The sequence below is a fragment of the Zerene cesonia genome, chromosome 10 (assembly GCF_012273895.1).
Source record: "Zerene cesonia ecotype Mississippi chromosome 10, Zerene_cesonia_1.1, whole genome shotgun sequence".
Taxonomy (NCBI): domain Eukaryota; kingdom Metazoa; phylum Arthropoda; class Insecta; order Lepidoptera; family Pieridae; genus Zerene; species Zerene cesonia.
In genome coordinates, this window is record NC_052111.1 from 1,695,560 (window position 1) to 1,721,735 (window position 26,176).

At 33.4% G+C, this 26,176-nt stretch overlaps 2 protein-coding genes across 4 annotated transcripts in view; one reads left to right on the forward strand and one right to left on the reverse strand.

The window, feature by feature from the left end:
• Positions 1 to 524: 524 nt before the first annotated feature.
• On the forward strand, positions 525 to 17,873 carry LOC119829536 (protein hook). Its single transcript, XM_038352092.1, has 14 exons — positions 525 to 768; positions 997 to 1,149; positions 2,758 to 2,874; positions 5,382 to 5,476; positions 6,404 to 6,529; positions 9,117 to 9,407; positions 9,816 to 9,953; positions 10,972 to 11,085; positions 11,366 to 11,546; positions 12,087 to 12,217; positions 13,873 to 14,017; positions 14,555 to 14,686; positions 15,243 to 15,393; positions 16,413 to 17,873. The coding sequence occupies exons 1-14, from the start codon at positions 681 to 683 to the stop codon at positions 16,615 to 16,617; spliced, it is 2,067 nt and encodes a 688-aa protein (XP_038208020.1). The 5' UTR covers positions 525 to 680; the 3' UTR covers positions 16,618 to 17,873.
• A 2,247-nt stretch (positions 17,874 to 20,120) lies between these two features.
• Positions 20,121 to 26,176, reverse strand: part of LOC119829468 (cytosolic carboxypeptidase 1-like) — a 55,124-nt gene continuing 49,068 nt past the window's right edge. For 2 of the 3 annotated variants that reach the window (XM_038351986.1, XM_038351984.1), the window contains 5 exons: positions 25,480 to 25,567; positions 25,020 to 25,184; positions 23,967 to 24,143; positions 22,344 to 22,462; positions 20,121 to 20,651 (listed from right to left, as the gene is read on the reverse strand). In XM_038351986.1, the coding sequence (XP_038207914.1) occupies positions 20,573 to 20,651; positions 22,344 to 22,462; positions 23,967 to 24,143; positions 25,020 to 25,184; positions 25,480 to 25,567 (628 nt within the window). In that variant the 3' untranslated portion in view covers positions 20,121 to 20,572. Of the gene's footprint in view, positions 20,652 to 21,627; positions 21,851 to 22,343; positions 22,463 to 23,966; positions 24,144 to 25,019; positions 25,185 to 25,479; positions 25,568 to 26,176 lie in introns of those variants that run through there. The other variant, XM_038351985.1, reaches the window with a different exon arrangement.

The window sequence follows — 26,176 nt, forward strand, 5'->3', positions numbered from 1 at the left end:
TGATATCATATAGTGATTTCGCTTAATCAGAAACAATCGGAAAAATTTTGTGCATTGAACTGGGTGAATGTTTGGTATTGTCACGTCGTCAAGCGCAAGATTAATTTTCTTTAATTGATTTTTGTTTCCTTTTTTGCTTAGTAATTTTGTTAATTATTATATATCTATTAATTAATTAAACTTTAATGATTCCATGCGATTTAGTATAGGATATATAGATTTATTCTTTTGAACTCCAATATTCTGAAACATGAGATTAGTGATAGATGGCTTTCAAATTTCATTATGAAATTCTTTTGAAATATTGTATTTTTAAACTAACAACATTTGTAATCAACATTTATACTAATACGAAAATATTTCTGTACTAATCAAATAGAAAATAAAGTCTAAAGCTGCCTAAGTACTTCTGTTAGATAGAGATTTGTCGTAACCATATTAGGTACACAAATCTGTGGGATCTATATTTTAATCTGCGGTGGACAGATCAAATCTGACAGACGTACCAAGTCAGAAAATAAATAAATACGGAAACGTCATACGTTACGGATCGTATGTTGCGGTTTTAAATTTTGTTTTGTAAATTCTTATTTACATATTAATATAATGATTATTTGAATAAATAATTATTTTTTTGTAATTCTTTATATTTAAATTAATACACAACGGTTATCACCATTATGGAGTCGAACGGTGTTGTACTGTGTGATAATCTAATAAAATGGTTACAAACGCTAAATCTCACTGCTAAACATGGAAATCCTCTAGGTAAATATATTAATTTATACAATTTTATCTGTTGATGATGTATAGCTTTCTTTTAATTGGAATATTCAAAAAAGAAAACGACTAATTGTATTGTCATTATTCACTTATCATTGTCAATTAGATTGAGAAAGGAACAGAGATCTTAGATAATTCAATGCCAGTTGTTTTTTCTAAATATTATTATTTGTAAACCAAGTTAAGGTCTTATCATTTTTGTTTACTTTACAGAACTATCTGATGGTGTTGCAATAGCAGAAGCTTTAAGTCAGATTGCACCAGAATATTTTACACCTACTTGGAATTCCAAAATTAAAACTGATGTGGGTCAAAACTGGCGCTTGAAAGTCAGTAATTTGAAGAAAATATTAGAGGGAGTTGTTGGTATGTATAATTATGAATTGTGATAAATAATATATTCGTAAATGACAATAGAATAATGGTTAAGACAATAATAAATAAATAAGTCTTACAGGTCTCATAGTGAGAATATGAGGGAAAGATCTAATACTAACACATGCTTTCCTTGATGTTTTAGGGAATAGTTAGATTACATATTTGCATAATGTCATTTTGATTATGGTCAACATTGCTTAACTAAGCTGTATTTTTTTTAATTCTTATTCTACTGTAAAATGACATATGTGAAGTTAAACAATTAAATTTTATCATGGTTTTACAAATTTTAAACACACAACTGATCCACTCACATCAATTATCCTTACTTATAATATAAATGTGAATATGTTTGTTGTGTTTTGTTGTTTGTCTTCCTGTCATACTGCGAAGCTAGAGAGTGATATAGGCTACTATGTACCATAGTTACCAGGTCAGATATTGATCTTACAGAAATTAAAATATCTGCCTGGAAAATCAGTATTGTTATTATTTAACTATTAATTATTTTTAGTCATTGATTGGTTATGAACAGTACAACATGTTATTATTGTATTAAAGTATGCTGAGAATATAAAACAGTAAACATAGCTTTGTCACATTACTCGTTAGTTAAATTAATGAATTGTCATTAAACTATTTGTTAATTAGAAAATATGACAGACCACTTCCTTGGTTCTGTGGTTAAACGCGTGAGCATAGAACCGAGGGATCCTGGGTTCAATTCCTGGTGGGGATGCACAAAGAAAATGTCTCGGTCTGGCAGGACACAGAAGGCTAATCACCTACTTGTCCGTAAAGAAAATCGATCAGTGAAACAGATGTACATCTTCTGCCCCATACCCCACTAGGGGACATGGGACTTCATCTTTTTATGTAAGAGATTGAAAATAAAGCAGTGATAGTTGGAAGGTTGAGTTCAAGCAAGCATGCAGGAAGTAAATTTTATCTGTGCATGCGAATAACACCATCACAGCTTAATAAGGTGAAGGAAAAGATTGTGAGGAAACTGGCATATCCAAAAATCTAAAGTTTGATGTAATGTGACATCTGCCAACTCGCGTTTGGCCAGTTTGGTGGATAATGACCTGAACTGTCATAGGAGGTCTGTGTCCCGACAGTGGAAACATATATGGTCTGGTGATGATGATATAAAAGTGTTTTAATTTTTAGTTTTATAGCATTGAAAGATATTTTTTAATTATTATATTGGTGTAGGTATAACAAATTACAATCAATATTTTAAACATAATTTTTTAATAATATTGCCCTATATACAAATGCAAAAAACACTTTTCATTTAATTTAGGTTAGAAACAATAAACTACTTATATTTTTATCTCTATTGTGTGCATAATATGTACAAAGAATAAGATATTAAATTATGTAAATGTATGCTTATCTATTTAAATAATGAAAGTATACCTGCTAAAGTTTCTATTTGCTTAACAATATGATAGTAAAGAAATTCAAAGAAAACTACACTCAAAATTATTAAATAGTATCTCTTTAAAATAGCATCTTATAATGTAAATTTTTCAATGGATTCAATTTCTTTTTGTTTTTTATTTCAAATAATGCTTTTGGTTGTTTCAGATTACCATCAAGATATACTTAGTTTGAGTCTACAAGAGTTTGCAAGGCCTGATGTCATCAACATTGCTGAACATGCTGATCCAGGAGATATGGGAAGGCTGTTACAGCTAGTGCTTAGTAAGAATTGAATTATTATTTTACTGCAAAATCGTTTCTTCCGTTACTGCTATTACAAGTGCGAAAGTGTGTTTGTTTGTCATTCACGCCTGCCTTTTTTATGGTATGATTTTTGTCTGGAGATAGTTTGGAGGCTAGAGAGTGTTATAGGTTTCTATTTACCATAGTAAAACATCTCATGATCAAGAACCATATTGGTGCACATTTTAATCACTCCGAAATTTATGAATTCCAAGAGATGGCGTTATAATAAAAATGCGATATGTATGGATAACACCTCTTAAATTGTCTTTGATCGGTCCGAGATTGAAGCCGCGGGCACACAGCTAGTTTAGTTATAAATGAGTCATTTCCCATTAGTTTCTTCAAAATCTCTTGTTGAATTTAGTATAGTTTCTTTTGAAACTTATTAACACAGTTTATGTTTTGGGTATTTATTCTTAAATCTAACAACTCTAAATCTTATTTCTTAGTCAAATATTATATAGGTTAGTCTGATTTACGTAAAGTAATAATATAATGCCTTCTTTGATTATATATCATGTCTGTAGAATATGTATTTGTAGAATAGACAAAAGAGATTATAGTTACCTAATAAAATTAAAATTAAACCTCAAGGTTGAGAAGCCATATAAAATCTTTAAGTATACTTCCAAATATGCATACATATTAGTAATTTTCTTTGAGATTTTCTAATAATTGTGTCCTAAGTATTTGATCCATAAACTTTACCTTCTAAGCTCCTTGGATCTTATCTTTTTTTTTTGTATTTACCTCATCATAATTATAGCATTTTTTCTATTTGTCAAAAATCATATTCAAATTAATGGTAATGATGTTATTACTTTGGCCTAAGCTAAATTATCACTTTTCAATCTCTAATTATGATTATAAAATTTTAATGCATAAACCTATGTATATACCAATGCTTTAAATAAGACTATTTAATCGTTGTAACCCCAAAACAACATTGGTGAATTTTATTAATCAGTAGATACCATCGTCTATCCCTATAAATATTATAAAAGCAATAGAAACTCTATCTGCCAGTCTGTTTCTTTTTCACGCATAAAACACTGAACCGATTTTTACGAAATTTGTAAGTACTAAGTAGGTGTAGGAAATCTTAAATCCAAGGGATCGGTAATTATGCGGGTAAAACTTCGGGGCTCTATCTTTTCCTTTGACTATGCGGGCGAATCCGCGGGCGGAAAGCTAGTGTTGTAATAAGTGAAAACAGAATAAACAAAGAACACATTCTAACCGGGTTGTGTAATTCAAAGAAATATAAGTTGGTAAATATGATTGTGCGGCTATAATATCTAGCCTACAACTGTTGTTTGGCTTCCCTTAAGGAGAACACTAAGAGCCGTACGTAAACAAATCTAGCGTGAAAACGTTTTACTTTGTAAATGCAAATAATATGGTGATTATTTGTCCATAATATTACCCTTTGCAGACTTTGTAGACCCTATATTAGGGAATTCCATTAGCATTTTTGCTAAACACTTTTCTCCCAAAGTCGTCAAATACGTTGTAGTTAAATAAAACTAGCAACTAGTCTGATTCAAATATCAAATTCGAGCCAAACGGCTCAAATTTCCCGATGCGCATCATATTATATGTTAATATTAACATACTACGTTAATGGTGTTGTTTTTAGAACTAGTTTAGCCTTCGAACCCTCATCCCTCTATGTGACCACATTCCCTGCCTAGCATTTTTCGTAATGTAAGGGTTGAACAGTTAGTGACGTAATTAAAGCAAGCACCCTTTATTTTATTGTAAAATATTAAATGCCAAGAACTTACCAAGTGATCTGATCGCATGTTGGCCATAAGAAATGAATATGAAACTTGAAACTTTTGAAGCAATGTAACTTATATATATCATTCATTAAGACCATGCTGAATTTTGACATGTTAAAACGGTGTATTGAGTTATGAAAACTATTTTGGTAATTTGCAATTTTATTTCGAAATAAAGCTTATACCTGCCAAGGTCTGTTTTATCGAGCATATCTCAATTAAATATCGAGAGCAACAAAGTGTGTCAGACTAATTGTATTATATTGGAAATTTTCATACTTCATATCAATTATCAACATTATCAAATATACGAAATAAATTGTGCATCTTTTTTATTAGCTGATAAACAATTATTATAATGAAAATGTCGGAACGGCTGTGCTGCGAAAAGAGTGGGGACCATATGTAAAGAGATGATCGTAAAAATGTTTAAATGATAAATTATTAACTAGAATTAAAATCCTGAAATTCTAAGAAGCGTGCGTTGCATAACTAGATATTAATTGAATATTTTGTAATGAATGTAATTCACCGTGAAAAAATAGAGTAGAATTTAATCGCAATAAGGAATCTCGGTGTTTGACCTCAACATTACAATGATGACTATCTCATAACTATTCATATCCAGGAACTTTAATATTTTCTTGAACAAAAACAAGATATAATGCAGCGTATTGACTGTAATTATATTTTTATCAGGTTGTGCAGTCAACTGCATCAAAAAAGAGGAGTACATCACGCGAATTATGGAGTTAGAGTTGTCTTGCCAGCGATGTATAATGCAAGCGATACAGGTATGCTGTCTTGTAATTATAACGTAAACACTTATTAATAAAATACACACTGTAATTATTTGAGCGGTTTTTGCCGTTAATTGGATTAATTGGAGATTAGACGCCTTATGTAACCAACGCTACTTACCGGCTTGAAAACACGAACGTATGAAATCTTTTTATTAAAGTTACGTATTATTATTTACAGATTCCATAAGTTCTGTATTCATACGTGTTTCATCTAATTGTTCCATAAAAAGCCTGTAGAATTCCAAAATAAGTACAATTAAAATTCTTGAAAGATCCCTAAACATGGCTTAGTTAAAGATTTCTCGAAGTCTAGATTCTGCTAGATGCTCCACATAGCGAACAGTGGGCGCTAGCGTCTGAAATTGAATTATTGCTTTACGTAATACAATTGTAAACAGGGCGTAAAATGATCGTAATAAATTATCGCAATAAGAGAATTGGGAAATCTTGCTCAAGTGCACTTTCAAAGGTGCATGCTCGTTAGCCGCCGCCTGGTGGTTGTGTCCATACTTAGCCATTTAGATACGCATTCCTAATGTCCTTGTAACACGAAATGTTGCAGAGTATGTAATGTAGTTAGTTCATATCGGACACTTGCGGATGTAAGACTGTTAACATGTGCAGTGTATACGCGCTGTTTAGTAAATAAATAATATTTCTTCAGTGTGCGCTCTGTGTGCGAATATTTGGCGCGAAAGTTGTGATGTAACGAGTGCACGTGTATTTCGTCTTTATTTGTGACATCTTACAAATAATTGGACGTCGCTAGTTTGTTGTGTATTTTGTTTATAATATAATGAATTTGCATTTGTTTTTTTAATTGTTTGGAAATAGATGCTAAATGGAATATTAGACTATTCATCACAATGTGTTAAAGTCGAAAATAGAAGTCAAAAAGTGAGTGTTTACTTTTGAAAGGAATTAGAAAACATTACGTTGGGTCAAAACCGGGGGAGCTTGCATTTGGATGGACCCGCACCGGAGCAGGCGGATGTGGATATGAAAGAGGCCCTCGCGCAGAGATGTCACGAGCTTGATGCGCAAGTAAGTAATTTTTTGTTGTTTATTCGTATAAAGGAATATAATACAAATCGAGCACAATACGGACACGTCTTCTTTTACACTGTATATGCGTGGACATGGAACAGTAAAATTCCTTAAATAGAAGTGTTAGAATGGATTTTAAACTAATATAGATAAAAAATAAATAAATAAAAAGGAAAAGCCCGAAGCTTTTGTTACTTTCCAAAATTCATCTTAAATCGATCAACCATTTTTGTAAAACAGTACCATCAAACACTATGAAAAAAATATCCTTTTCTAGAACAATATATTCAAGAAGGGTTGTGGTTAATTGTCATAGGTTTTAAAATGTTACTTCGATTCGTAGAGCTAGAACAAGGGTATTGCTAGCAGTAGACCCAGATCTAATAGGGGTTTGGAGTTACCATTTCCAAATCTTTAACAATTGTAAGTTATATGTTTTGCCTAATTTTGGGCAAAGAGAAGCCCATCAGTACGAAATTCGAAATTATATCATTTGAACTATCGTCGATCAGACAGTCATAAATAGAAATGAATGAATCTTATAAGTACAGAACTCTAATAATAGACATTACACTAGGACATTGCAGGATATTCACACACGGCCCATAAAAACAATCTACAATATTGCCCTCATCTCCTGTTAATTCTAACGAATTTTTCCGGTCATCGTGACCTAATTTGCGTAGGAACATGGCTTACTCTAGTGCTTATTTTTATTTGTATTATTACATTATAAATTTATGTTTGGTATGCTTTCAAACTCGTGAACTTACTTTAATCGAGAGTTAAATTAGTGAATAAATATATAATAATAAGTCATTTATATAACGCTTAAAGGACATGTTGAAAATGTTTCTGAAATTGTAATTCTATACTTCAGTGTCATCATAATTATAGGCAACCAACTACAAAATAAAATTAGATCGCAGGAACGCTCATTTCATTTTATTTTTAACATACATAGGTTACATAGGAAACATTAATTCGAAGCTATACAAAATCATCAAGTCAGAAGTTTTGTTTATTATTATACGCACAAGTAGTTTTTTAAATTATAACATTAGATTTATTATAAAATATACGATATGCTAGTTACGGTTTAAAAAAAAATAGAAATCTTCAGTTATGTTAACCAAAATATTTGCCACGAAAATGTTCCTGTTTTATACAATAATTAAATAAACTTTCGCTATTCAAACATTCCATTATTATACGTTTACAAAGCTGATTAATCAATAATAAATTATTTGCTGAATTAACAGGTGATTGTTCGTGTAAATACATGTTTAAAGATTTGATTTAACTAGCATGTTAAACATAATCTAAATCGTGCTAATAAACTATTTCAACGGATTCATCCGAATTAGTACAAGGTGTTGAAATAAAAATGTATTCCATGTTGTCAATGAAACTCATCTCCTCATCTATGATTTTCAGTTTCACAATAGTAAGAACACACGAAAATGAAAAAACATGGAAAACATATACGACCGGACCGCAAAAATGCGTGTGTAGTTGTAGGGCGTGCTGGATAGGGATACAATTATTTTAACATTCAGTGGCTTTTAGAAGCGCAGTACTGATTTTCAATGGTTCCTCCAGCTGACGTTCAATAAAATAGTCTTTAAATCAACTCCTTCTCGCACTTGTTAATTCATTATTTAAAATAAAACGATAAGCGTTGTATTTAAAAATGTAATACTACCATATCGTACATAATATTATAAACGCTAAAGTTTGTGAGGATGGATTTATGTTTGTTATTCTTTTACTCAAAAAAACACTGAACGGATTTTGATGATACTTGGCAGTGACGTACATTATGTAGGAGAGTAATATAATAAGAGCAATACTTGCTTTTAAACGAGCGTTCGTATGTGATAAACCGCGCAGCGCAGCTAGTATATAATTATTAAATTTCTAAAAACGTATGGAATTTTTTCGTATTCTGTTATATAAAAAAAACGAGTTCACATACCAAGAGTTGCAGGTAAGTTTCGACACATCCGCAAATATTTTTATATGTACTCAGCCAGTTACAGTACTTTCAAATACATTTTGTGTTATAACCAATACAAAAAAGGAGAATTACAGTATAATATATGAATAGGAACATTAATTTATTACTAAACTGCATTAATTTTGCCTTTGTTATAAAGTTGTAACCTGTAGTGTTGGGAATTGCGTGTCAGTTTGATACCGAGTGGAGACTTTTCAAATTAGCCATTATTTTTTGGACTTAGATATTCCAAACCAAATTTGATGTTAAATTGTATGAAAAAGTATTTATTAATTAATGTCCCTCTTTCTCATTGCCATACCCAGTATTAACTTATGCTGTTTATATTTTTACATCCAACATACATAATGTATATATTAAAAAAATCTATATATTTCATGTATTTTTCTCCTGAAATGATTATCTTACAATGATAATTGTGAAAAGTATTGTTAGTGGCTTAGCTTGGCTTAGCTACACCTGGCAATTAGCCGAAATAAAACTCTTTTTAACCGCCGTTTCCAAATGACGGAAGGTTTTCAATTCGTAGCTTACGTAAGTTTATTATTCTTCACCTGCATCCAGGTAAAAGCTCTCCAAGAGGAGAACATGACGCTACTGAGCGAAGTGAGTCGTTTAGCGGCGGCGCGAGCTGCGGACATCGAGAACAAGGAAGGCGGTGACCTAGACGATGGGGGGGCGTCCTTGGGGCCGGCGCACGCGGGCACATTGCGTTATAGCAATATGCGAGCGCAACTCGACGCGTTAAAGGATGAACTGGATAAGGTCGAGTTGCAGAGGGACGACCAGAGGGCGAGGGCTGATGTTTTAGAGCGAGAGGTCGCCATTTTGAAGCTGAAAAATGAAGAGCTACAGGTCTGTTGAACCCACTTGTGCACTCCCCTCGTTATCATAGATTTCATTTCAGACAAAAGGCCGAATAGATTGAAGTGCTTAGTATTGCGATATATATATTTTTTAATTAGCTCTGACCACTGCTTGCCAAAAAGTTGTTTACAGTTTTTAAAACTGTAGTATTACAACAATGTTATAACAGTATATTAAGATTTTTTGGACAAAGTTGTCATCACTACATAGTATAAAACAAAGTCATTTTCTCTTTATATCCTTGTCTATGCATTTTTTGAATAGATGGAATGATTTAAGAAGAAGATATATATGTATAGTGACGTCTATTAAAACCCTTATTATCCTACTCCACTAATTTAAGGTCATGGTCAGGTCGCAGTCAAAAGGTAGTTATTAATATATTACATATTTCAGATGGCAGCATCAGAAAACGTGGCATTAAAAGATGAAGTAGATGCCCTTAGAGAAACAGCTGCGAAGGCGGCAGCTCTAGAAGCAGCAGTCGCCTCGTACAAGAAGAGAATGGAAGAACACGTTGATCTGCGAAGACAGGTAACCATTTCAACACAACACAAACACAAACAACACAAATTAGGTCTGTCTGTTAGATTCAGCTGTTGATTAAATAAACACTTACTATTTTACTTACGGTTTTACTACGGGCTGTTTTTTTTTAATTTTTTTTGTTAATTTAGGTCTCAAATACGATTTAACCGAATGTAGGTAGACATAGTAATCATATTATTATATACTTTCATTTATAAAATGAACTAAAAATGCATGAAGAGTAGAAATAAAGTCAAAGTAGAAATAAAAAAATTTTCTGTCATAGTCGTCTGGAAAGTAAAAATGATAGTAAGTGCTCAAGAAAATGCCAAGAATTGTTTACTTATTAGAGATGGTTCAGTGAGTTTATTCATACGTTTGATTTGAAATTGTAATGATGTGTTGAAACATGATTCTTCAAAAGACTATAAATGGCAATCAAGTTTATTTAACTTGACATTTGCTGCGAAAATTGAACTCGAGTAAGGAAATAAGAACGGATGACCTTAATGATCTAACATTTGGCAATCAAAGCGTGAAATGTTATGAGCAAAGTTGGTTTTATGGTTTTTATATATTTCTGAAATTGTACGTGATAAATCATAAAATTTTGTGTAATTTTAAAAAGTGTATTAAGTGGGAAATTATTCTCATGGACTGTTGACATGTTGATTGATGCCTCTAAATTTGGGTAAATGATAAATTCAATTTTCGCATTAAACATCCGGGTCAGTTATATGTAATATTTATTATATTATTCTAGTCTATATACCTTTGTCCTTTGAGTTCATTCCTAATTTTTGTCCTATGTACTTTAATAAAATTAGAGTTAGTGAAATTCAATATATACATGGGCAATATAATATCTATGGGCATTGATTTATGTAACTTGAAAGAACATGTCTTGGTAAATGGTAAACAAGCGTCTCATGATCAACTGCATGTTGGAATATGTCTCATGACCAGCTCCATGTAGGAATATTTGGTTTGGTCGTTTTTTTTAATTATTCATTGAATTTTACAGGTAAAGTTGTTGGAGCGCGCGAACACGGAGCACGTGCAGCGCGCGATCGAGCACGAGCAAGCGGCCGCGCGAGCGAACGCTATTCGCGCGCAACTCGACATTTATAAGAAACAGGTGAATTCTTTTTTGGAAATTTGAAATGTTGTTCTTTGATGCGTAGTAGCATCTTATTTTAAATTTCATGCCATAAATTATTTGCATGTAATGTCAACTAGAAGATTTTGTCAACATTATATATATTTAATGAAGTTTTTATAAATTGTATTGGTTATACATTGGTGTGTTAAATTTTAACGTTCATAAATAGTTTTGAAAATTTAACAATTTTTCATCTGATATGTCGAAATCTTCATTAGTGCTATATAAATATTGAGAAATGAATAACAATTCACAGGTAATAGATTTAAATGAGAAATTGGACGCGGAAGTCACCAAAGCGGACCGACTCGAAATTGACAACAAGAAACTGAGCAGCCAAGTGGCTTCAGCGCAGCGGGAGCGGGACGCACTGCTGCAAGAGCGAGACACACTCAAGGAGACAGTCGATGAGCTGCGGTGTTCCACTATTACCACTGGTGACCTATGTTATATTTATTTGTTGTAATTAAAAATAAATTATTAAACCCCCCAGTTTCGTGAAGTTAAGAAGTAGGCCAAATTTTATTGTATATTTTTATTAATACACACTAAATATAATTTTATAGACACAGTTATGATGAAGCGGGAGGGAAGCCATGACAGTAATTAATTACATTAAATTACTGAAGGTGGCGCTACAGGTTGACAGATAAGATTATAATTTACCACAGATTACAACATATCTAAATACAACTTTTTTTTTGCATATGTCTAAAGTTGTGCGATTATACTATTATAATTATAAGTTACAAGATGTTGTCCTGTAGACGGCTGAGTATCAATGACTGTATAATTAAACATTGGAATGTTTGGTACTCGTTTGTATAACAATTAAAGAAAATACGTGGATTAATCTTGTAATTTATTATGTGTAAGGCATATGAAAACAAAGAATAGTGTATATAAAAAATCGTCAGAATTATCGTGTCTGCATACACATGCTGTTTTTTAAACATTATGTCTTTTTTTAATTCCAGGCGCGAGTGAAGACAACGTGTCACAAGAGTTGATTCCCAATGATTTGAAAGAGCGATTGATTCGATTGGAACATGAAAATAAATTATTAAAGCAAAATCAAGGCGCGCAAGCGGACCAAGCTTCTGTTCAGGTTAGTTCTTATATTAGTACTAAATTTTATTAACCAATTATTTATTATTAGCTCTGGGTTATAGTTTGATGCACCTCTTACGAGCTGAATATTCATGGATTTCTGTTACTTTATTATATGACTGACTGCTCGAACTCGTATAGCAGTGCGTGAGCACTAGTATCTATTGGTTTTGGGTTCAAAACCAAAATAAATCTTAATAATAAACTAGTAAAGACAAATTTTGCTTGTTGTAAAATAAAATTGATCAGTGTCACATATGCAGTGTTTTCTAATGAGTGATACAATAGACTGTGACCATTACTGCCACGTAATAAAGTTTTTATTCCAATACATTTATGAAATTCCTGCAGGTCATTTTGTGGATTTTTAAATAGGCGTTTATGAGTCTATACTTCGGCCGTTCAGAGAATGCGTTCCTGACACCTATCAGTTAGTCACGACTAGTGATAGGCACAACATAACACTGAGTTCGTTACCGTTCCTCCAAAATGAACCGCCGCATTATTTTAAGACTATTTTCGTTTTAAATTGGCGGAATCATTTAAAATTTAAATTTTTGTTATTTAAGTGGAAACCAAAAAAAAGTAATTCATATAATAAAATTGAATGAATAATTTAATGTGTGTACAGAATATTAATCAGACTCCGATTCGCTTGAGGAGGTGGTGTCTTCATCATCATCTTCGCCTACATGTATAATTATATTATTATCAATAATAATTATATTTTTATATTTCATAAAAGTTATTTTATAGTCCATTATTTTCAAATTCTTAAAAAGAAAAACAAAACGTATTATTTTATATTATAAGTATAACTATATAAGAACAGATAACGATACTTGCCTGTTATTTTTAGCACAGCACTACAAATATGAAGCGCTGACATAACCTTGTAATAGCGCAGTATAGATTTAGAAAAATATTGTTTACCAAGTTATTTGACACTCAGTTTGGCACAAAATTATAACATTCATTGATTATTGATATAATAATTTTTTTTAATGCTCAGCAATTGTTAAAACTGTAAACAACCAGCAAAAATATTTTTATTTTAACTGCAATGCCATTACAAAGTTACGTCGTCAGTTCATTCGCGACGTGTCAGGAACGTATTCTATAAACGGCCGAACTATAGTCGTTTTTTTTTTTTTTTATGTCACAGTCGGCAATGGAGCTGGTGGGTCGCCTGATGGTAAGCGCTACCACCGCCCATGAACATTTATAGAGGCATAAGGTCCATTGCAAACCTTACGCCTCTACAAATGGATTGCCGACTTTTGGGAAGGGATTAAGGAAGGATTGGCGAGAGGAATAAAGGAAAGGACTGGGAAGGGTAAGGAAAAGGATATGGGCCTCCGGCTCCCCCACTCACCGAACGAAACACAGCAGAATGCTATTTCACGCCGGTCTTCTGTGGGGGTGTGGTACTTCCCCGGTGCGAGCTGGCCCAATTCGTGCCGAAGCGTGCTCGACTACCACATACAAAACGTTATAGTATGTCAATGATAAGCGATTAATATTTTTACTAGCTAGAAAAAAAAAATATCCAGGAATCGAACTCGGAATCTCTCCAGCCTACCCAACTTACTGAGATGATCTCATTTAATCCTTGATCAAAAGCATTGGCTTAACATAAATGATTATGCGTAGGCCCTTCTAGAGGACTACGCGGCGAGGCTGGAGAAGCAGCGGGCGATGAACCGCGAGGCGAACCAGCGGATAATGCAGCTGGAGGCCGCGCTGGAGGCGCCCCACCCGCGCCTCGCCGCCGCCCTCGAGGAGAGCCAGAGGAAGTGTATGTCGCAGGAATTGTATACGATCCCCAAACTATTCGGGAAATGTGCTTAATGTTATCGCTTAATACACAATTATCATGAGATGTAACAGTCAAAACTCATAACCATACTAAACTCATAACGATTTTTGACTGCAAAAATCAGTCCGATGCTCACAGTTAAGTACAATTGACTTATTGAGGTATTAGACGCTCGTCCCGGCTCCGCGCGGACATCAAGTTTCGCCACCCCCACTCGAAGCGGCTGATGCAATAAAAGATCAGGGTGTAATTATAAGAGATTTTTTTCAATTCGATTTCGTGTGTTAATTTTCGGAAATCTATGAATGCATTATTCTTCCTTTTCTTAAATAATGGAATGTTTCTACGATAGAACGACAAACAGTACAAAACCAGGTTAAGCAACGATCAGTCCGCTCAGAAAATTGCATGTGTGACCAATGTTTTTTTGCTGTCGCTCTCTAGATTATATGTATTCCGTTGTTGATGTGTGTTAACCCATGTCATGTTGACTTAACCCATGTAACGTGCGTGCAGCGCAACAAGTGGAGGAGCTGCAGGCGGCGCTGGCGGCGCGCGAGGCCGAGCTGCTCGCCACCGAGGACAGGTACAAGAAGTGCGTCGAGAAGGCCAAGGAGGTCATCAAGTCGCTCGACCCGCGCACCACCGGTGAGTTGCGGCGGGGCGGGATGGGATGGGGAGGGGAGGGGCGATGGTCAGTGTCGACGTGTAATTTTTATTTGATAGAGTGTGTGAAAATGACGAATACAATGAGAGAATCAATAACTTTTAGTATAATGAAAGTTTGTGCAATTAAGTTTAAACAGCCATTAAATTCTGTGATGTCGCTTAGGACTTGTTAAAAAAAAATTCTAAATTATTCACCACTCTATTCCAATGTCTGTGTATGAAACTATATCTAATATAGGATATAATTTGATATGGACGAAGAGATGGATGGATGACCATCATGTCCATTATTAGGCTTCTAGACATGTTTATTATTTTATTTATGTATCTTTCTTCTTATTATCTTTGTCATGTGAATGATACGACATGAAAAACGGAAGGGAAAAATGCGACAGAGAAGTCTTCTTAGCTTTCGGTTTCATGAACGCCGTCCATTGAGACGATTAAATATATTTCATTAATAAATCATTTTCATGCTATTCAACTATTAAAATGTAGATTGTGCATAAAATATATATCTAAAAATATATCCCAGGTCAACAATCGCTGTCGGATTCAACGCTGGGTGACTGCCGCGGGGCACCCAACACGAGCGGCACCAGCGGCACAAGCGGCACGAGCGGCACCAGCGGCACCAGCGCCGCCGCCTCCCGGGGTGACGCTACCACTGCTACGCATCGACACGAGTGAGTTATACTGTTGTACTTCATACCAAAAACAGCAAATCAAGAATAGTACTAGTATTATAAACGCGAAAGTTTGTAAAAAAAAAAATTCACACAAAACCTACTAAACCGATTGCAATGAATTTTGATACATATATAGCTGAATAACTGGAATAACACATGGGCAACTTTTTAATCCGATATTCCGACGGAATACAGACTCACCCGGGTAAAACTGCGGAGCGCGGCTAGTACTATAATAAACTAGGTCCTGAGGGCTTACTCGCGACATTATCGAGATCTTTTAAATAATACGTCCCGTTGGCTCGGTACGAATGTGATAGCTATCAACGGAGCAATGTATAGACAGGAGTGACTGAGATAAGTCATACCAGGTACAAAATTCTTTATAGTTCACGGCCGTAGTGCTAGTAGTATAGTAATTTAATTATGGTATGAGTTGAGCACGCTTCGGCACGAATTGGGCTAGGTCGCACTGGGATACCATACCCCCACAGAAGACCGGCGTGAAATAGCATACTACTGTGTTTCGTTCGGTGAGTGGGGGAGCCGGAGGCCTATTCTTACCCTTCCTACTCCTTCCCTAATTTTCCTCTCGTCAATCCTTTCTAAATCCTTTTCCAAATTAAAGACGGCAATCTATTTGTAAAGGCGTAAGGTCTGCATTCGACCAAATCGATACGCCTCTCCAAATGTTCATGGGCGGTGGTATCGCTTATCATCAGGCGATCCACGATGCCTCTCGATTGTCGACGGTGACATAAAAAAAAACTAGCTTAATAGTCAATAATTGTTAAAGAAACTTACGTACAAAAATACCACTACAATGTCACAACAGCGAGTAAGATAGAAAGGCGTCGAGTCAAAATCTTTGAAATATATTCAAGTGTAATAAAATAATAAACAAATGAAACTCAAACATATATTTATTTAATTAGCACTTCTTCCAGAAGCACTTTTGAACTGTCATAACATAGTTTGATCATTGTCTACCGGTGAACACGTATACGTATGTGCAGTTGGGGCGGCGGCGCGGCGGAGGAGGGCCGCATGCTGGCGCACGAGCAGCGGCTGGTGGCGGCGGCGTGGTACCAGCTGGGCGCGCGCTGCCACCGCGACGCGGTCGAGGCCAAGTTCGCGCTGCGCTCGGCCGGACACTCGTTCCTCGCGCGCCAGCGCCGCCAGCCGCCCCGCCCGCGCCACTCGCCTGCGCCGGCGCACTGACCCCCACCCACTGATCAGACACTAGCTTAGCGATCATTTTGATAGTTTCTTATCGGGTGTCAAACTACTCTACTCTGTATTAAATTTCATCCAAATCGGTCCAGTAGTTGCTAAGATTTCAGTTGTCTCCAAGGAAACAACTAAACGAGCTCTTCTGTGTATATTAGTATGGTGCCGTCGGGTTACTGGTCAGCGCCTGGCGTTGGTCACTGGTATGTTTAGAAGGTGACAACCGAAATGCCTGTCTTCTCTCTTCGGTTTTTTTTTGTGCTTTTTCAATTATACGTTATACTTGGATTTGATGTGTAAACATTTCTCATAGCATTTGTTATCATTGCAACAGTAGACAGTTACATACATATTTAGTACTAAATTAAAAGATTAAAACCATTTATTAGTAATGGTAATGATTTTCTAATTGCGAGCGGGCATCACTAATTTTTGTCTAATTAAAAAATGTATCATGTTCATTGATACATCCTATTAGCATTAAACTTAGGTGTTTTATGTTAATAAGGGACAATTTGCTTTGCTTATATATGCACCTTCAAACACGCCATACATTGATTATTGATACCAACGTACACTTTTGAAATGCAACTCGAATTATTTTATATTCTTTTTGCAAACCTGTTTTATCAAACGGATATTTTATATAAAATAAATGTTTTATATTTTTTGCCTAAGTCCATAGTAACTTGAATAAAGCGTTGTTAATTTTAATGTCTAATGTCTAATTTTCTATAGTATAATGTTATAAGTTTAAGTGCTATAATAATAAAAATTTTGTTTTCTTACTATGGTCACTAACTTATTGAAACACTATGAAGAGCTAATGAAAGAAAGACAGAAAGAAAATTAACATATGTGTTAAATGTTACCAAGTAGAGTGTTCTTCAAAGTTATGGAGAGTATCTTTTCCATCAGAGATAAATACATTAGTGCACCAGAAATCCTTTTTGGTATTCTATCTAAGATTTATTGTTATGGAGCTAATGACTTGGATGTCCAAGTGTATATTTTAACGTAATAATTAAACATAGTAATTAATGATTTATTGTCTGAATGTACTTTAATGTTTCAACAAGGGTTACGCGTGGAAGATAGATGTTTAATATGTACAGTTGTGTGTATTACATAAATGTAATAATTATTAACGAGTTCTGTGTATGTGTGTGCTTTATTTATATGCTCATTTATGATTTTAAGATAATTAATATTAAATTAAAAGGTGAAACATATTTCAATTATATAATTATTATCTATGTCATGAGGTTTGGCTTTTTAAACGAAAATAGACAATTGTAAATGAATTTCTTTAAAATACTACTATACTATAATTACAATTTAAAATTTCTCATTTATAAAGCATTTCAATGCTATAAAACTGAAAATTAAAATTGTAAATGATTAAATCTTGCAACAGTGGAGTGGCGCAACTGAAAGTTTAAATTATGAACTTTTCAGTTTTTTATTGGTATAATATGTAAGTTTAAGCGTAGAATGTGTGTGAAGCAATATTAGTTAATTAAATGAAAGTTATAAAAGACCTATTATTGTTATTAATATTTACACCATCATTAAAATTTTATTCTTCATTAGTGAATTATTTAAGAATTTTGTTAATGCTTATAATTTTACATCAATAAAAAACGTATCTAATTTTATTCGCTTTTTTTCTCTTTATAATCAATGAAAACTGTCATATTATTTTTCATGATTTTTTTCATGAATAATGTAATGATTTACCGGGTGGTATAGAAGGGTAAACAATAAATATATGTCAAAATAAACAAAAAATATGTCACTAGACGTAGCTAATAATTGGAAGAACATAAAGAACGTTTTTCTTTTAAAAGTTTTAAAAATAAAACAAAATATATATTTTGATGTCAGCAGAGCCTTATCATTAACATTGCATTTATTAAAATGTTATGCTTGCAGATTGTAATAGATGATTGTATAAAAATATTAATGATTTTACGAAATTGAAGTAAATTTAATGGCTGCGACGATCATGTTTAAGAAATTGTGGGTGAATAAAAAATGGGTTTAGTTTTTGTTAAAATAAATACATACATATTTATGAGAAAAAGAAACACGATGTAATGAGTTAACTGAGTTATCTCATTTGTTATACTTACTACACAGAGTATACGTAAGGAAATTATTTAATCCTGATGATCACAGATACTGAGATTCACAATCTCACAAAATTATGACATTGTCATCTATTATCCTTGATAAGTGTACAAAGTTTGAATTCAATCTGTCCATTCAACTTGAACCGAATCTAAAGGATTCGGTTATATGCAAACATGCAGGTGAAGCTTATAAAAGCGTGTTAAATAAAGACATGTACATTCAGTAGACTTTTACTTACTTTTTTGCTTACTTACATTTAGTAACATAATACTGAAAATAGTATTACTATTTTTTTGTTTTTATTGATGATTTGAAATTGTATGCTTAAGATTTTTAGAATACCCATTGTATCTTATTAGGAAAACGGAATAATTAAAACTAAAAAAAAGCAAGCATTTGAAAATATGTATGACATTCTTCGAAAATGTATTATATGAAAATTTTAGATGTCATTTTTTTGTTATTTCTAGAGGTTTTAATGTAAATTAATAAAATAATTAACTAATTATTAACCTGTAAGTGCCTCATAGCTCTAATGTAAAAAACTTCTCCCAAAAAGCAAACATCATTATTCATGTGATATGTTTTTGTTTTTTATTTTTCGTTTATTTCTTAGATTTATAATTTATATTTTAGAACATTTTATTGACAATATAACTTTTTATTAAACGTATGATTTATTGTTGATTAAAGCAATGTTTAATTTATGAATATCTAGTTACAATAAACTTTCATACAATTTGTCTATATTTGTGTTTTATTTATTTATGCCAAACTAATTGAAAATGTGTTGTTAAATTGAAGTGCTTAGTTCAAATAATGGCGTGTACACCATTGTATATTTAATAATCGCAGAAGTACGAATTAATCTAATACTAAAAGATCGAGAGATAGATACCAATTACTAAAAGATCTTTCAGTAAGTATATTGCTAGCTACTTATTCTTGAATTTGCTTAACCGATTTTGGATTTGTTAACAAATAACTGCGGCTCCTGAAAGAAGATTTCGATGACCTACTTATTAAACATTTTTAATGTCGGAGTTGAGCACGCTTCGAATTGGACCAGCTCGCGACGGGGGAAGTATCAGTACTCCACAGAAAACCAGCGTGAAATAGTAACATGCCGGAGACCCGTTTCCTTTTCCTCACTCTTCCCAGTCCATTCTGTCTTTCCAGTCGTCAATCCTTTATTAGCCCTTACCACTCAAAAGCGTGCACCCATTCGAAAAGGCCTCGAAACTACCTCTACGAAAGTTCATGGTCGGTTGTGATCAGGCGACCACCAACTTACACTACATTATACTACACATATTTGTCATAATCATCACAATGTCCATTGAAATAAAACCACCCAAAAGATTTAATAATTTATTAGTTACTGAGATCACAAGCCACTTAGTTAAAATAATTTATAAATATCACACCAAATCAATAGCATTGCAGTACGATCCTATGCAATCACAACAATTTATGTAAAACGCAACTTATATAACAAAGTAAAAATACTAAAAAATATACAGTGTACAAACGCCACGCGTTTATTGAAAAAATGATTATGAACAATATACTACTACATACCCTTGAATGCACATTGCGGTGAATAAATTGCATAATATGTTATAATACTAATTGACATTTTCATTATCTGTATTGACTCTCGATGACTACAAGATGCGGCGGATGGGACATAAGTATCATTAGACTTTTCGCAACAAACATACCTAGGTATCATTACAATACAGGGAAATTTATTTCCATCGACTAAAGGTTTGTGATATTGGTATCGGGGAGAATATATTCTGGGGTTCTAATCGAAGTCTTCATCGGAGTCTGTCTTTAACACGCTGTCAGATCCGGAGCCAGGCTCACTATCCACTGCTATTTCTCTGTAAATAAACAGTAATGTAAAATGTTTTCTATTATTGATATATCTTTGCTCCAATTCCGCCAAAGAAATAAAAACACCGTGTTATATACCAATGTCGGTATAACTTCGGTCGGTAACTAGTAGTTATACCGGTGAATCAATTTTAAAACTTATCTTTATTGATTGGACAAAAATGAATAGATATCTTATAATGACCAATTCATTACTTATTATTATTATAAGTAGTACCTAGCAAGATGAATTATTATTTCCAATGACATGTGATTTCATTTTTGCAAAAACCAAGCAACTCATTTTAAATAGGTTCTATTTAAGTAGATCCTCAATGGAACTTGATTGAAAAGAATAATTCAAAGAGATTATGTCTCGTTTCTTTTTAATACACTTGTCACAAAATTTTCGTATTAGTTGCATACCTGTCAACCATAATCGGGGGTATTGACTGACATTACGTTATAAACAATTTATTGCCTGAGTATACTTAAGTTATATTTATAAATATGTAAATGATTCATTTATTTTTTCTTTTATTTATTTAATAATCGACTTACAACAGGATCACATTGAATTGATTCTTTATAAACTTAATAGTGAAATTTTAATAATGACATTTAAATAATTAATGAATTCAACACACAAATAATAACACTAAAACAAATTATAAGCTTGTTAAAATACATACAGTAAAGAAAATATTAGCAAATTAAGTAGGGGCTAATTAAAAGTTGATCCATAGCATAAGATACATGCGTGGATTCTAAGTACTTTTTTCTATCAGTTTCATTTACGTCATATAAAAAGTGCATTGTGGCATGATAGAGCGCGTGAGTGGTCATAATTAGTTATCAAATAGAATTAAAACGTTCCTGCTGGTGCTTCTAAATTATTCTTGGTTAATAAATTATTGTTTGATTATAGACAGTATAACTAAACACTTAAAAAATATTAGTATTCGGATTTCAATAGCTACTAAGATAAACTACGTTCGTTAATAATCTATAGCTTCTCTAATCTTTTCGTTTACAGTGCATTTTGTTAAATTCATATTTACATAAAAGTTTATCTTAGTAATGTGTGGGCGTTATAATCATTGTTAAAACCACATTAATAAATCCAGTCAATCGGGATGATTATTCGCGGAAACAAATAACTTGCCCATTTTCTGCAGCGACGCACACACGAATCTCAACAATATTTCTGCCGATAAAACGTGAAGTCAATAAATTGCGTTTGTTTCCCCGTTTACCTACTCTACTATTGAACGTCTATAAAAAGGGCCGCTTCTCCTGATTTATTGCCCCACAAACTATACTCTACATACATTTTATCGAGACCGCGACACTAAAATTCCAGCTTCATTCGAGGAGATATTAAACGACCTATTATGATATAACTTTTCGTTTTATAATTTTTTAATATCCCCAGCTTTTAACTTAACGAAGCTTGTTGCAGCGCAACATTGTTGTTGCATTGAAATATTTGCGACCCTGTACTTTAATAACATTTACATCATACATTATTTGAAAACAAAAACGCCTATACATTCATAAAGTATCAGAGAATCAAATCAAAGAATTCAATCTATTTCATCTCAATATTGATAACATTGACCTTTATTGTTCAATATTTTAAGAATAATAATAATACTTTATAAGAATTATAAGGAAATATAGCGAAAAGGTAAACCAACCCGTTAATATCCTTAGTGAGCTGTATGTCGACGTTGGTCGCGTTATCGTTCAGGCCGTTAAGCGCCTCGCAGAAGTCGCTGCCCACGTTCTGCAGATGCTGCGTGTTCAGATGGAATCCCTGGTGAATAAATTATTCAGGTGATGACGTTCGAACTGATATATTATGGGGCTTATCTTCCAGTCCCTGCTCGCGGGCGAATAAAATTATCTAAGGACTCTACGCGCGTCGAGTTAAAAAATCTTGTAATTTATAGCCTAAAGCGGATTTGTGCTATATAATGTCCAATTAATGTCAACTTTAATAAATAAAATAAATCTTATATAGATAATCTTATACATCCTTGACTTAGTGTCTTTTGTTCGTGACGATATTTGAATGAGTTAAAGTAGTCTTTGTTAATGTTGGAATCGTGTCGAATTTCGAAGCTTTATAATTATTGAACTATTTTTTTATCCTCAAGGTGTATTTGTACAGGATGTACGAAATGGTAATAAATTTAAAATCAATATGATGAAAATGTTATATTCTTTAAATAAATCGAAAGCAGGTGTATCATTTTCATTATATTATATACAGTGAAAACCATTGAGGAGAAAAATATTTAATTGTTCCACCATATGCAATAAGATTACGATTATTAATCACGGCAAAAATCTCATAACTTCTTGTACACAATTCTACAGCACATAAGATAACATTAAAAAAATGTCTCTATTTGTATTTCATATCAATGTGCTTACTTTAGCGTGACCAGTCCTAAGTCACTGTAACCAATTTTATTTAAATTTACAAAATTACATTTAGTTTTATACCTACGTTTAGTATCCGAACACGATTATAAAATTTACCTTCTAACAGACCGTATTCTTTTATTATCTTACCGTTACTCTTCTTTTTAATGTTCGTATAAAACTCATGACAGTAGAGCGAATTAATAAGTGAAGTAAGCGTTTCTGACGTTACATTGATTGAAAATATATTGCGCTCTTATCTTTTGAGATCTGCACCGGGCAGATGAATTAGACTACATGTCAAACGCATACTATGCTTATCATTAATCTCCCTTTATTAACCATCATTACTAATTGGAAAATATAAGACGTATCTTTAAAATAATCGATCACTTAGTAATTACATTTCGATAACGACACCCCCTTGTTAATTATTATGTGAAAAGAATATTAATGTGAAGTATCACTTATATGTGTTCCTTTTTTCCCTTTTTTATTCGGTTTCTATTTAATAATTGAATGAGTAAATAAGCCTGACATCGTTATGATGAATTGTTGGATCTGCAAAGGTTGTGTGTTTCTTTTTTTCTTTCTGTTAAGGAATGCTATTTCTTCGTGATGAAAACTTGTATTTTTGCGGTCTCATGCTTATTCGCCTCGCATGATTTGTTTTTGCAAATTGTACACCGGATTGCTATTTTAATAATTTTATTTTTCGAAGTATTTAAATACTCTATTACGTTCGTTTCTCCTATTTCCTAGCTTATTATTTACAACTATGCACAGGTATGATACGTCCAATAACTTTGTAGTCACTATTATAAAGCAAATAAATAATGACTTTTGCATGTTTACGGCCGGTAAAGTGAGCGCAAAAGCGGGTAGCTAACCTTAAATGGTCCTCGATCGAAGCCACAGAAGGATGCCTCCATGGTGTAGGAACGGGTCACGCCAAGATGGCGCCACACGGTGACGCGCGCCGTGCTCTCGCGCTCTCTCTCCACGCGGAAAGAGCACGAGCCCAGCGCGAACGCGGGTGATATACGATGCATCAAGGCGGGTAACATCTAATGCACGGTATATAAACTTTTACATTTTATGTTAGCACACGTGTTAGGTAGTTGTGAATATTGAGAAAATAATAAGCGTAACAAAGGTACGATACCTATAGTATTATGTTATCTGCTATGATTAACTATTCAAAAAACATCAACGATAATGGAACCTTAAACATTTTAAAAGACAGAACTAGGTTCTTTTCTGAACCTTAATGCAGTATAATACAAATTCATACTATATAATAAAATAAAATAAAATAATAAACAGATAAGATTGTTATCAGGATCGAATCAATAGGTAACAATAGTATAAAAATATGAAGTTTACAAAAATTATTATGGTTTTAATTGTATAATCAATAATTACTCGTAACTAGTTTATTATAAGTTTTAGGCCTGTGGGATGCGTGCGCGGCAATTTGTGGTCAATTTTATTTCTTTTTTGCTTTAAAATTTTAAGTAACAGGAGTAAAGAAGCAGACGAGACGAGAAAAGGCAACTAAATAATGTCTAATTATCTGTAGAATTGCAAGTTTGGGGGATTAAGCCTGATCCTTTGACAAGACGGCCGCGGGACTACAGTGGCGACCCCATGAACTCGGAGTTAAGCTTTTCTTACCCCCATATACATAAAAAATCGCCCTCTGAGAAACGCAACTTTCAATGAAGCTTTTCAATTGGCTTATTTGTATGAAAGCATACAGTTATTGACATTAGATACGTCATCAACTTAGCGGTGGTAGTTTCCTATTTTTCTCGAACTTCTTCTTTCTTTAAATGTAACGGAATACACAAGGGCCAAATAAGCGAATACAAAAAGCAAGTGTGTAATTAACTGCAGTAATGTATACACAATCGCTGTTAGTCCTGATTTATGCAACTTACAAGGTATTTAACAGGTTCATCTTGTACAAGCCGGTCGTTGCTGCACCAACTCTCTGCGCCCGCGCATCCGTAAAAAAACACATTCTTCTTTCGCGAATGCCCGTGATAATCGCAGTATACGAGAGGAGGTTTCTTCCAAACTCGTACTAAGTATTCAATCAGCCCCTGCACATCAAAACATTAAAAATAAAAGTTGAAATCTCGTCGCTACCATGAGATTCATTCTGTCTGCCTAACATTTTTTCAATTGCGCTTAAAATCCGGTTTGATTTTTATTTTTGCAACCAATTAAAGAATTGCATATAAAATAAATATTCGTATTAGCCATGCATGTTTCCAAGAAAATCGAGCGTAAGCGAACGATCCACGTTAGCAGACGTCGCGTTTAATTGGAATATTGACTGCGAGCATTTGACATGAGAATAAGGTATCTGTGTAGTCGCTAATTAATAGAATTTACCTTTGTGTGGTAGATAGAAGGATGCAAAACAGGGCTGGGTTTGCACCAGCGTCGATTTAAATCTTCATTAGTTAGGCCGCACCGATGGCTGTAACAACGCAGACATTATCGGAGCGAACCAGGAAGCTCGAGCTAGCATGTGCACGATAAGCCGCATGGACATTTTCATTGAGGTGACAAGCCCCGTGGGTCGGGAGTCAGCTATCGTTATTCCAATATCACACACGTAAGGGCCCCTCGGTGCGTACTGAACATTGTAGCCGCATTGGATCGGATCAGATTGCGGTTTATTTATTTCCTACTACTTGCCCGTTTGCATACTATTGATAAAATCTATGAAAAAGGACACCTTCTCACATTGTGTGACCTTTCTTTTTTAAGTACTGATGCAGGAGGATTCAAATTATTGCAGCTATACGAATATAATAAAACAGTAACCAGATCATTTATGTACATTCAATATTTTTTTAATAGAGGAATCGCTATGCAATATGGATATATGTATATGCCCAAAACAATAGTCAGTATTTCTTTTAAATTTAATTTAGGTTACATATAATTTACAGTCAAGACAATTATAGCAACTGAATACATTTTAATTTTGGTAATGTACTGAATGAACTGTGTTCGTATTATTAAAATTTATTTACTTTAGGTCGCGAAAATATCTTACAAATATTTATTACTAGCTGTCCGG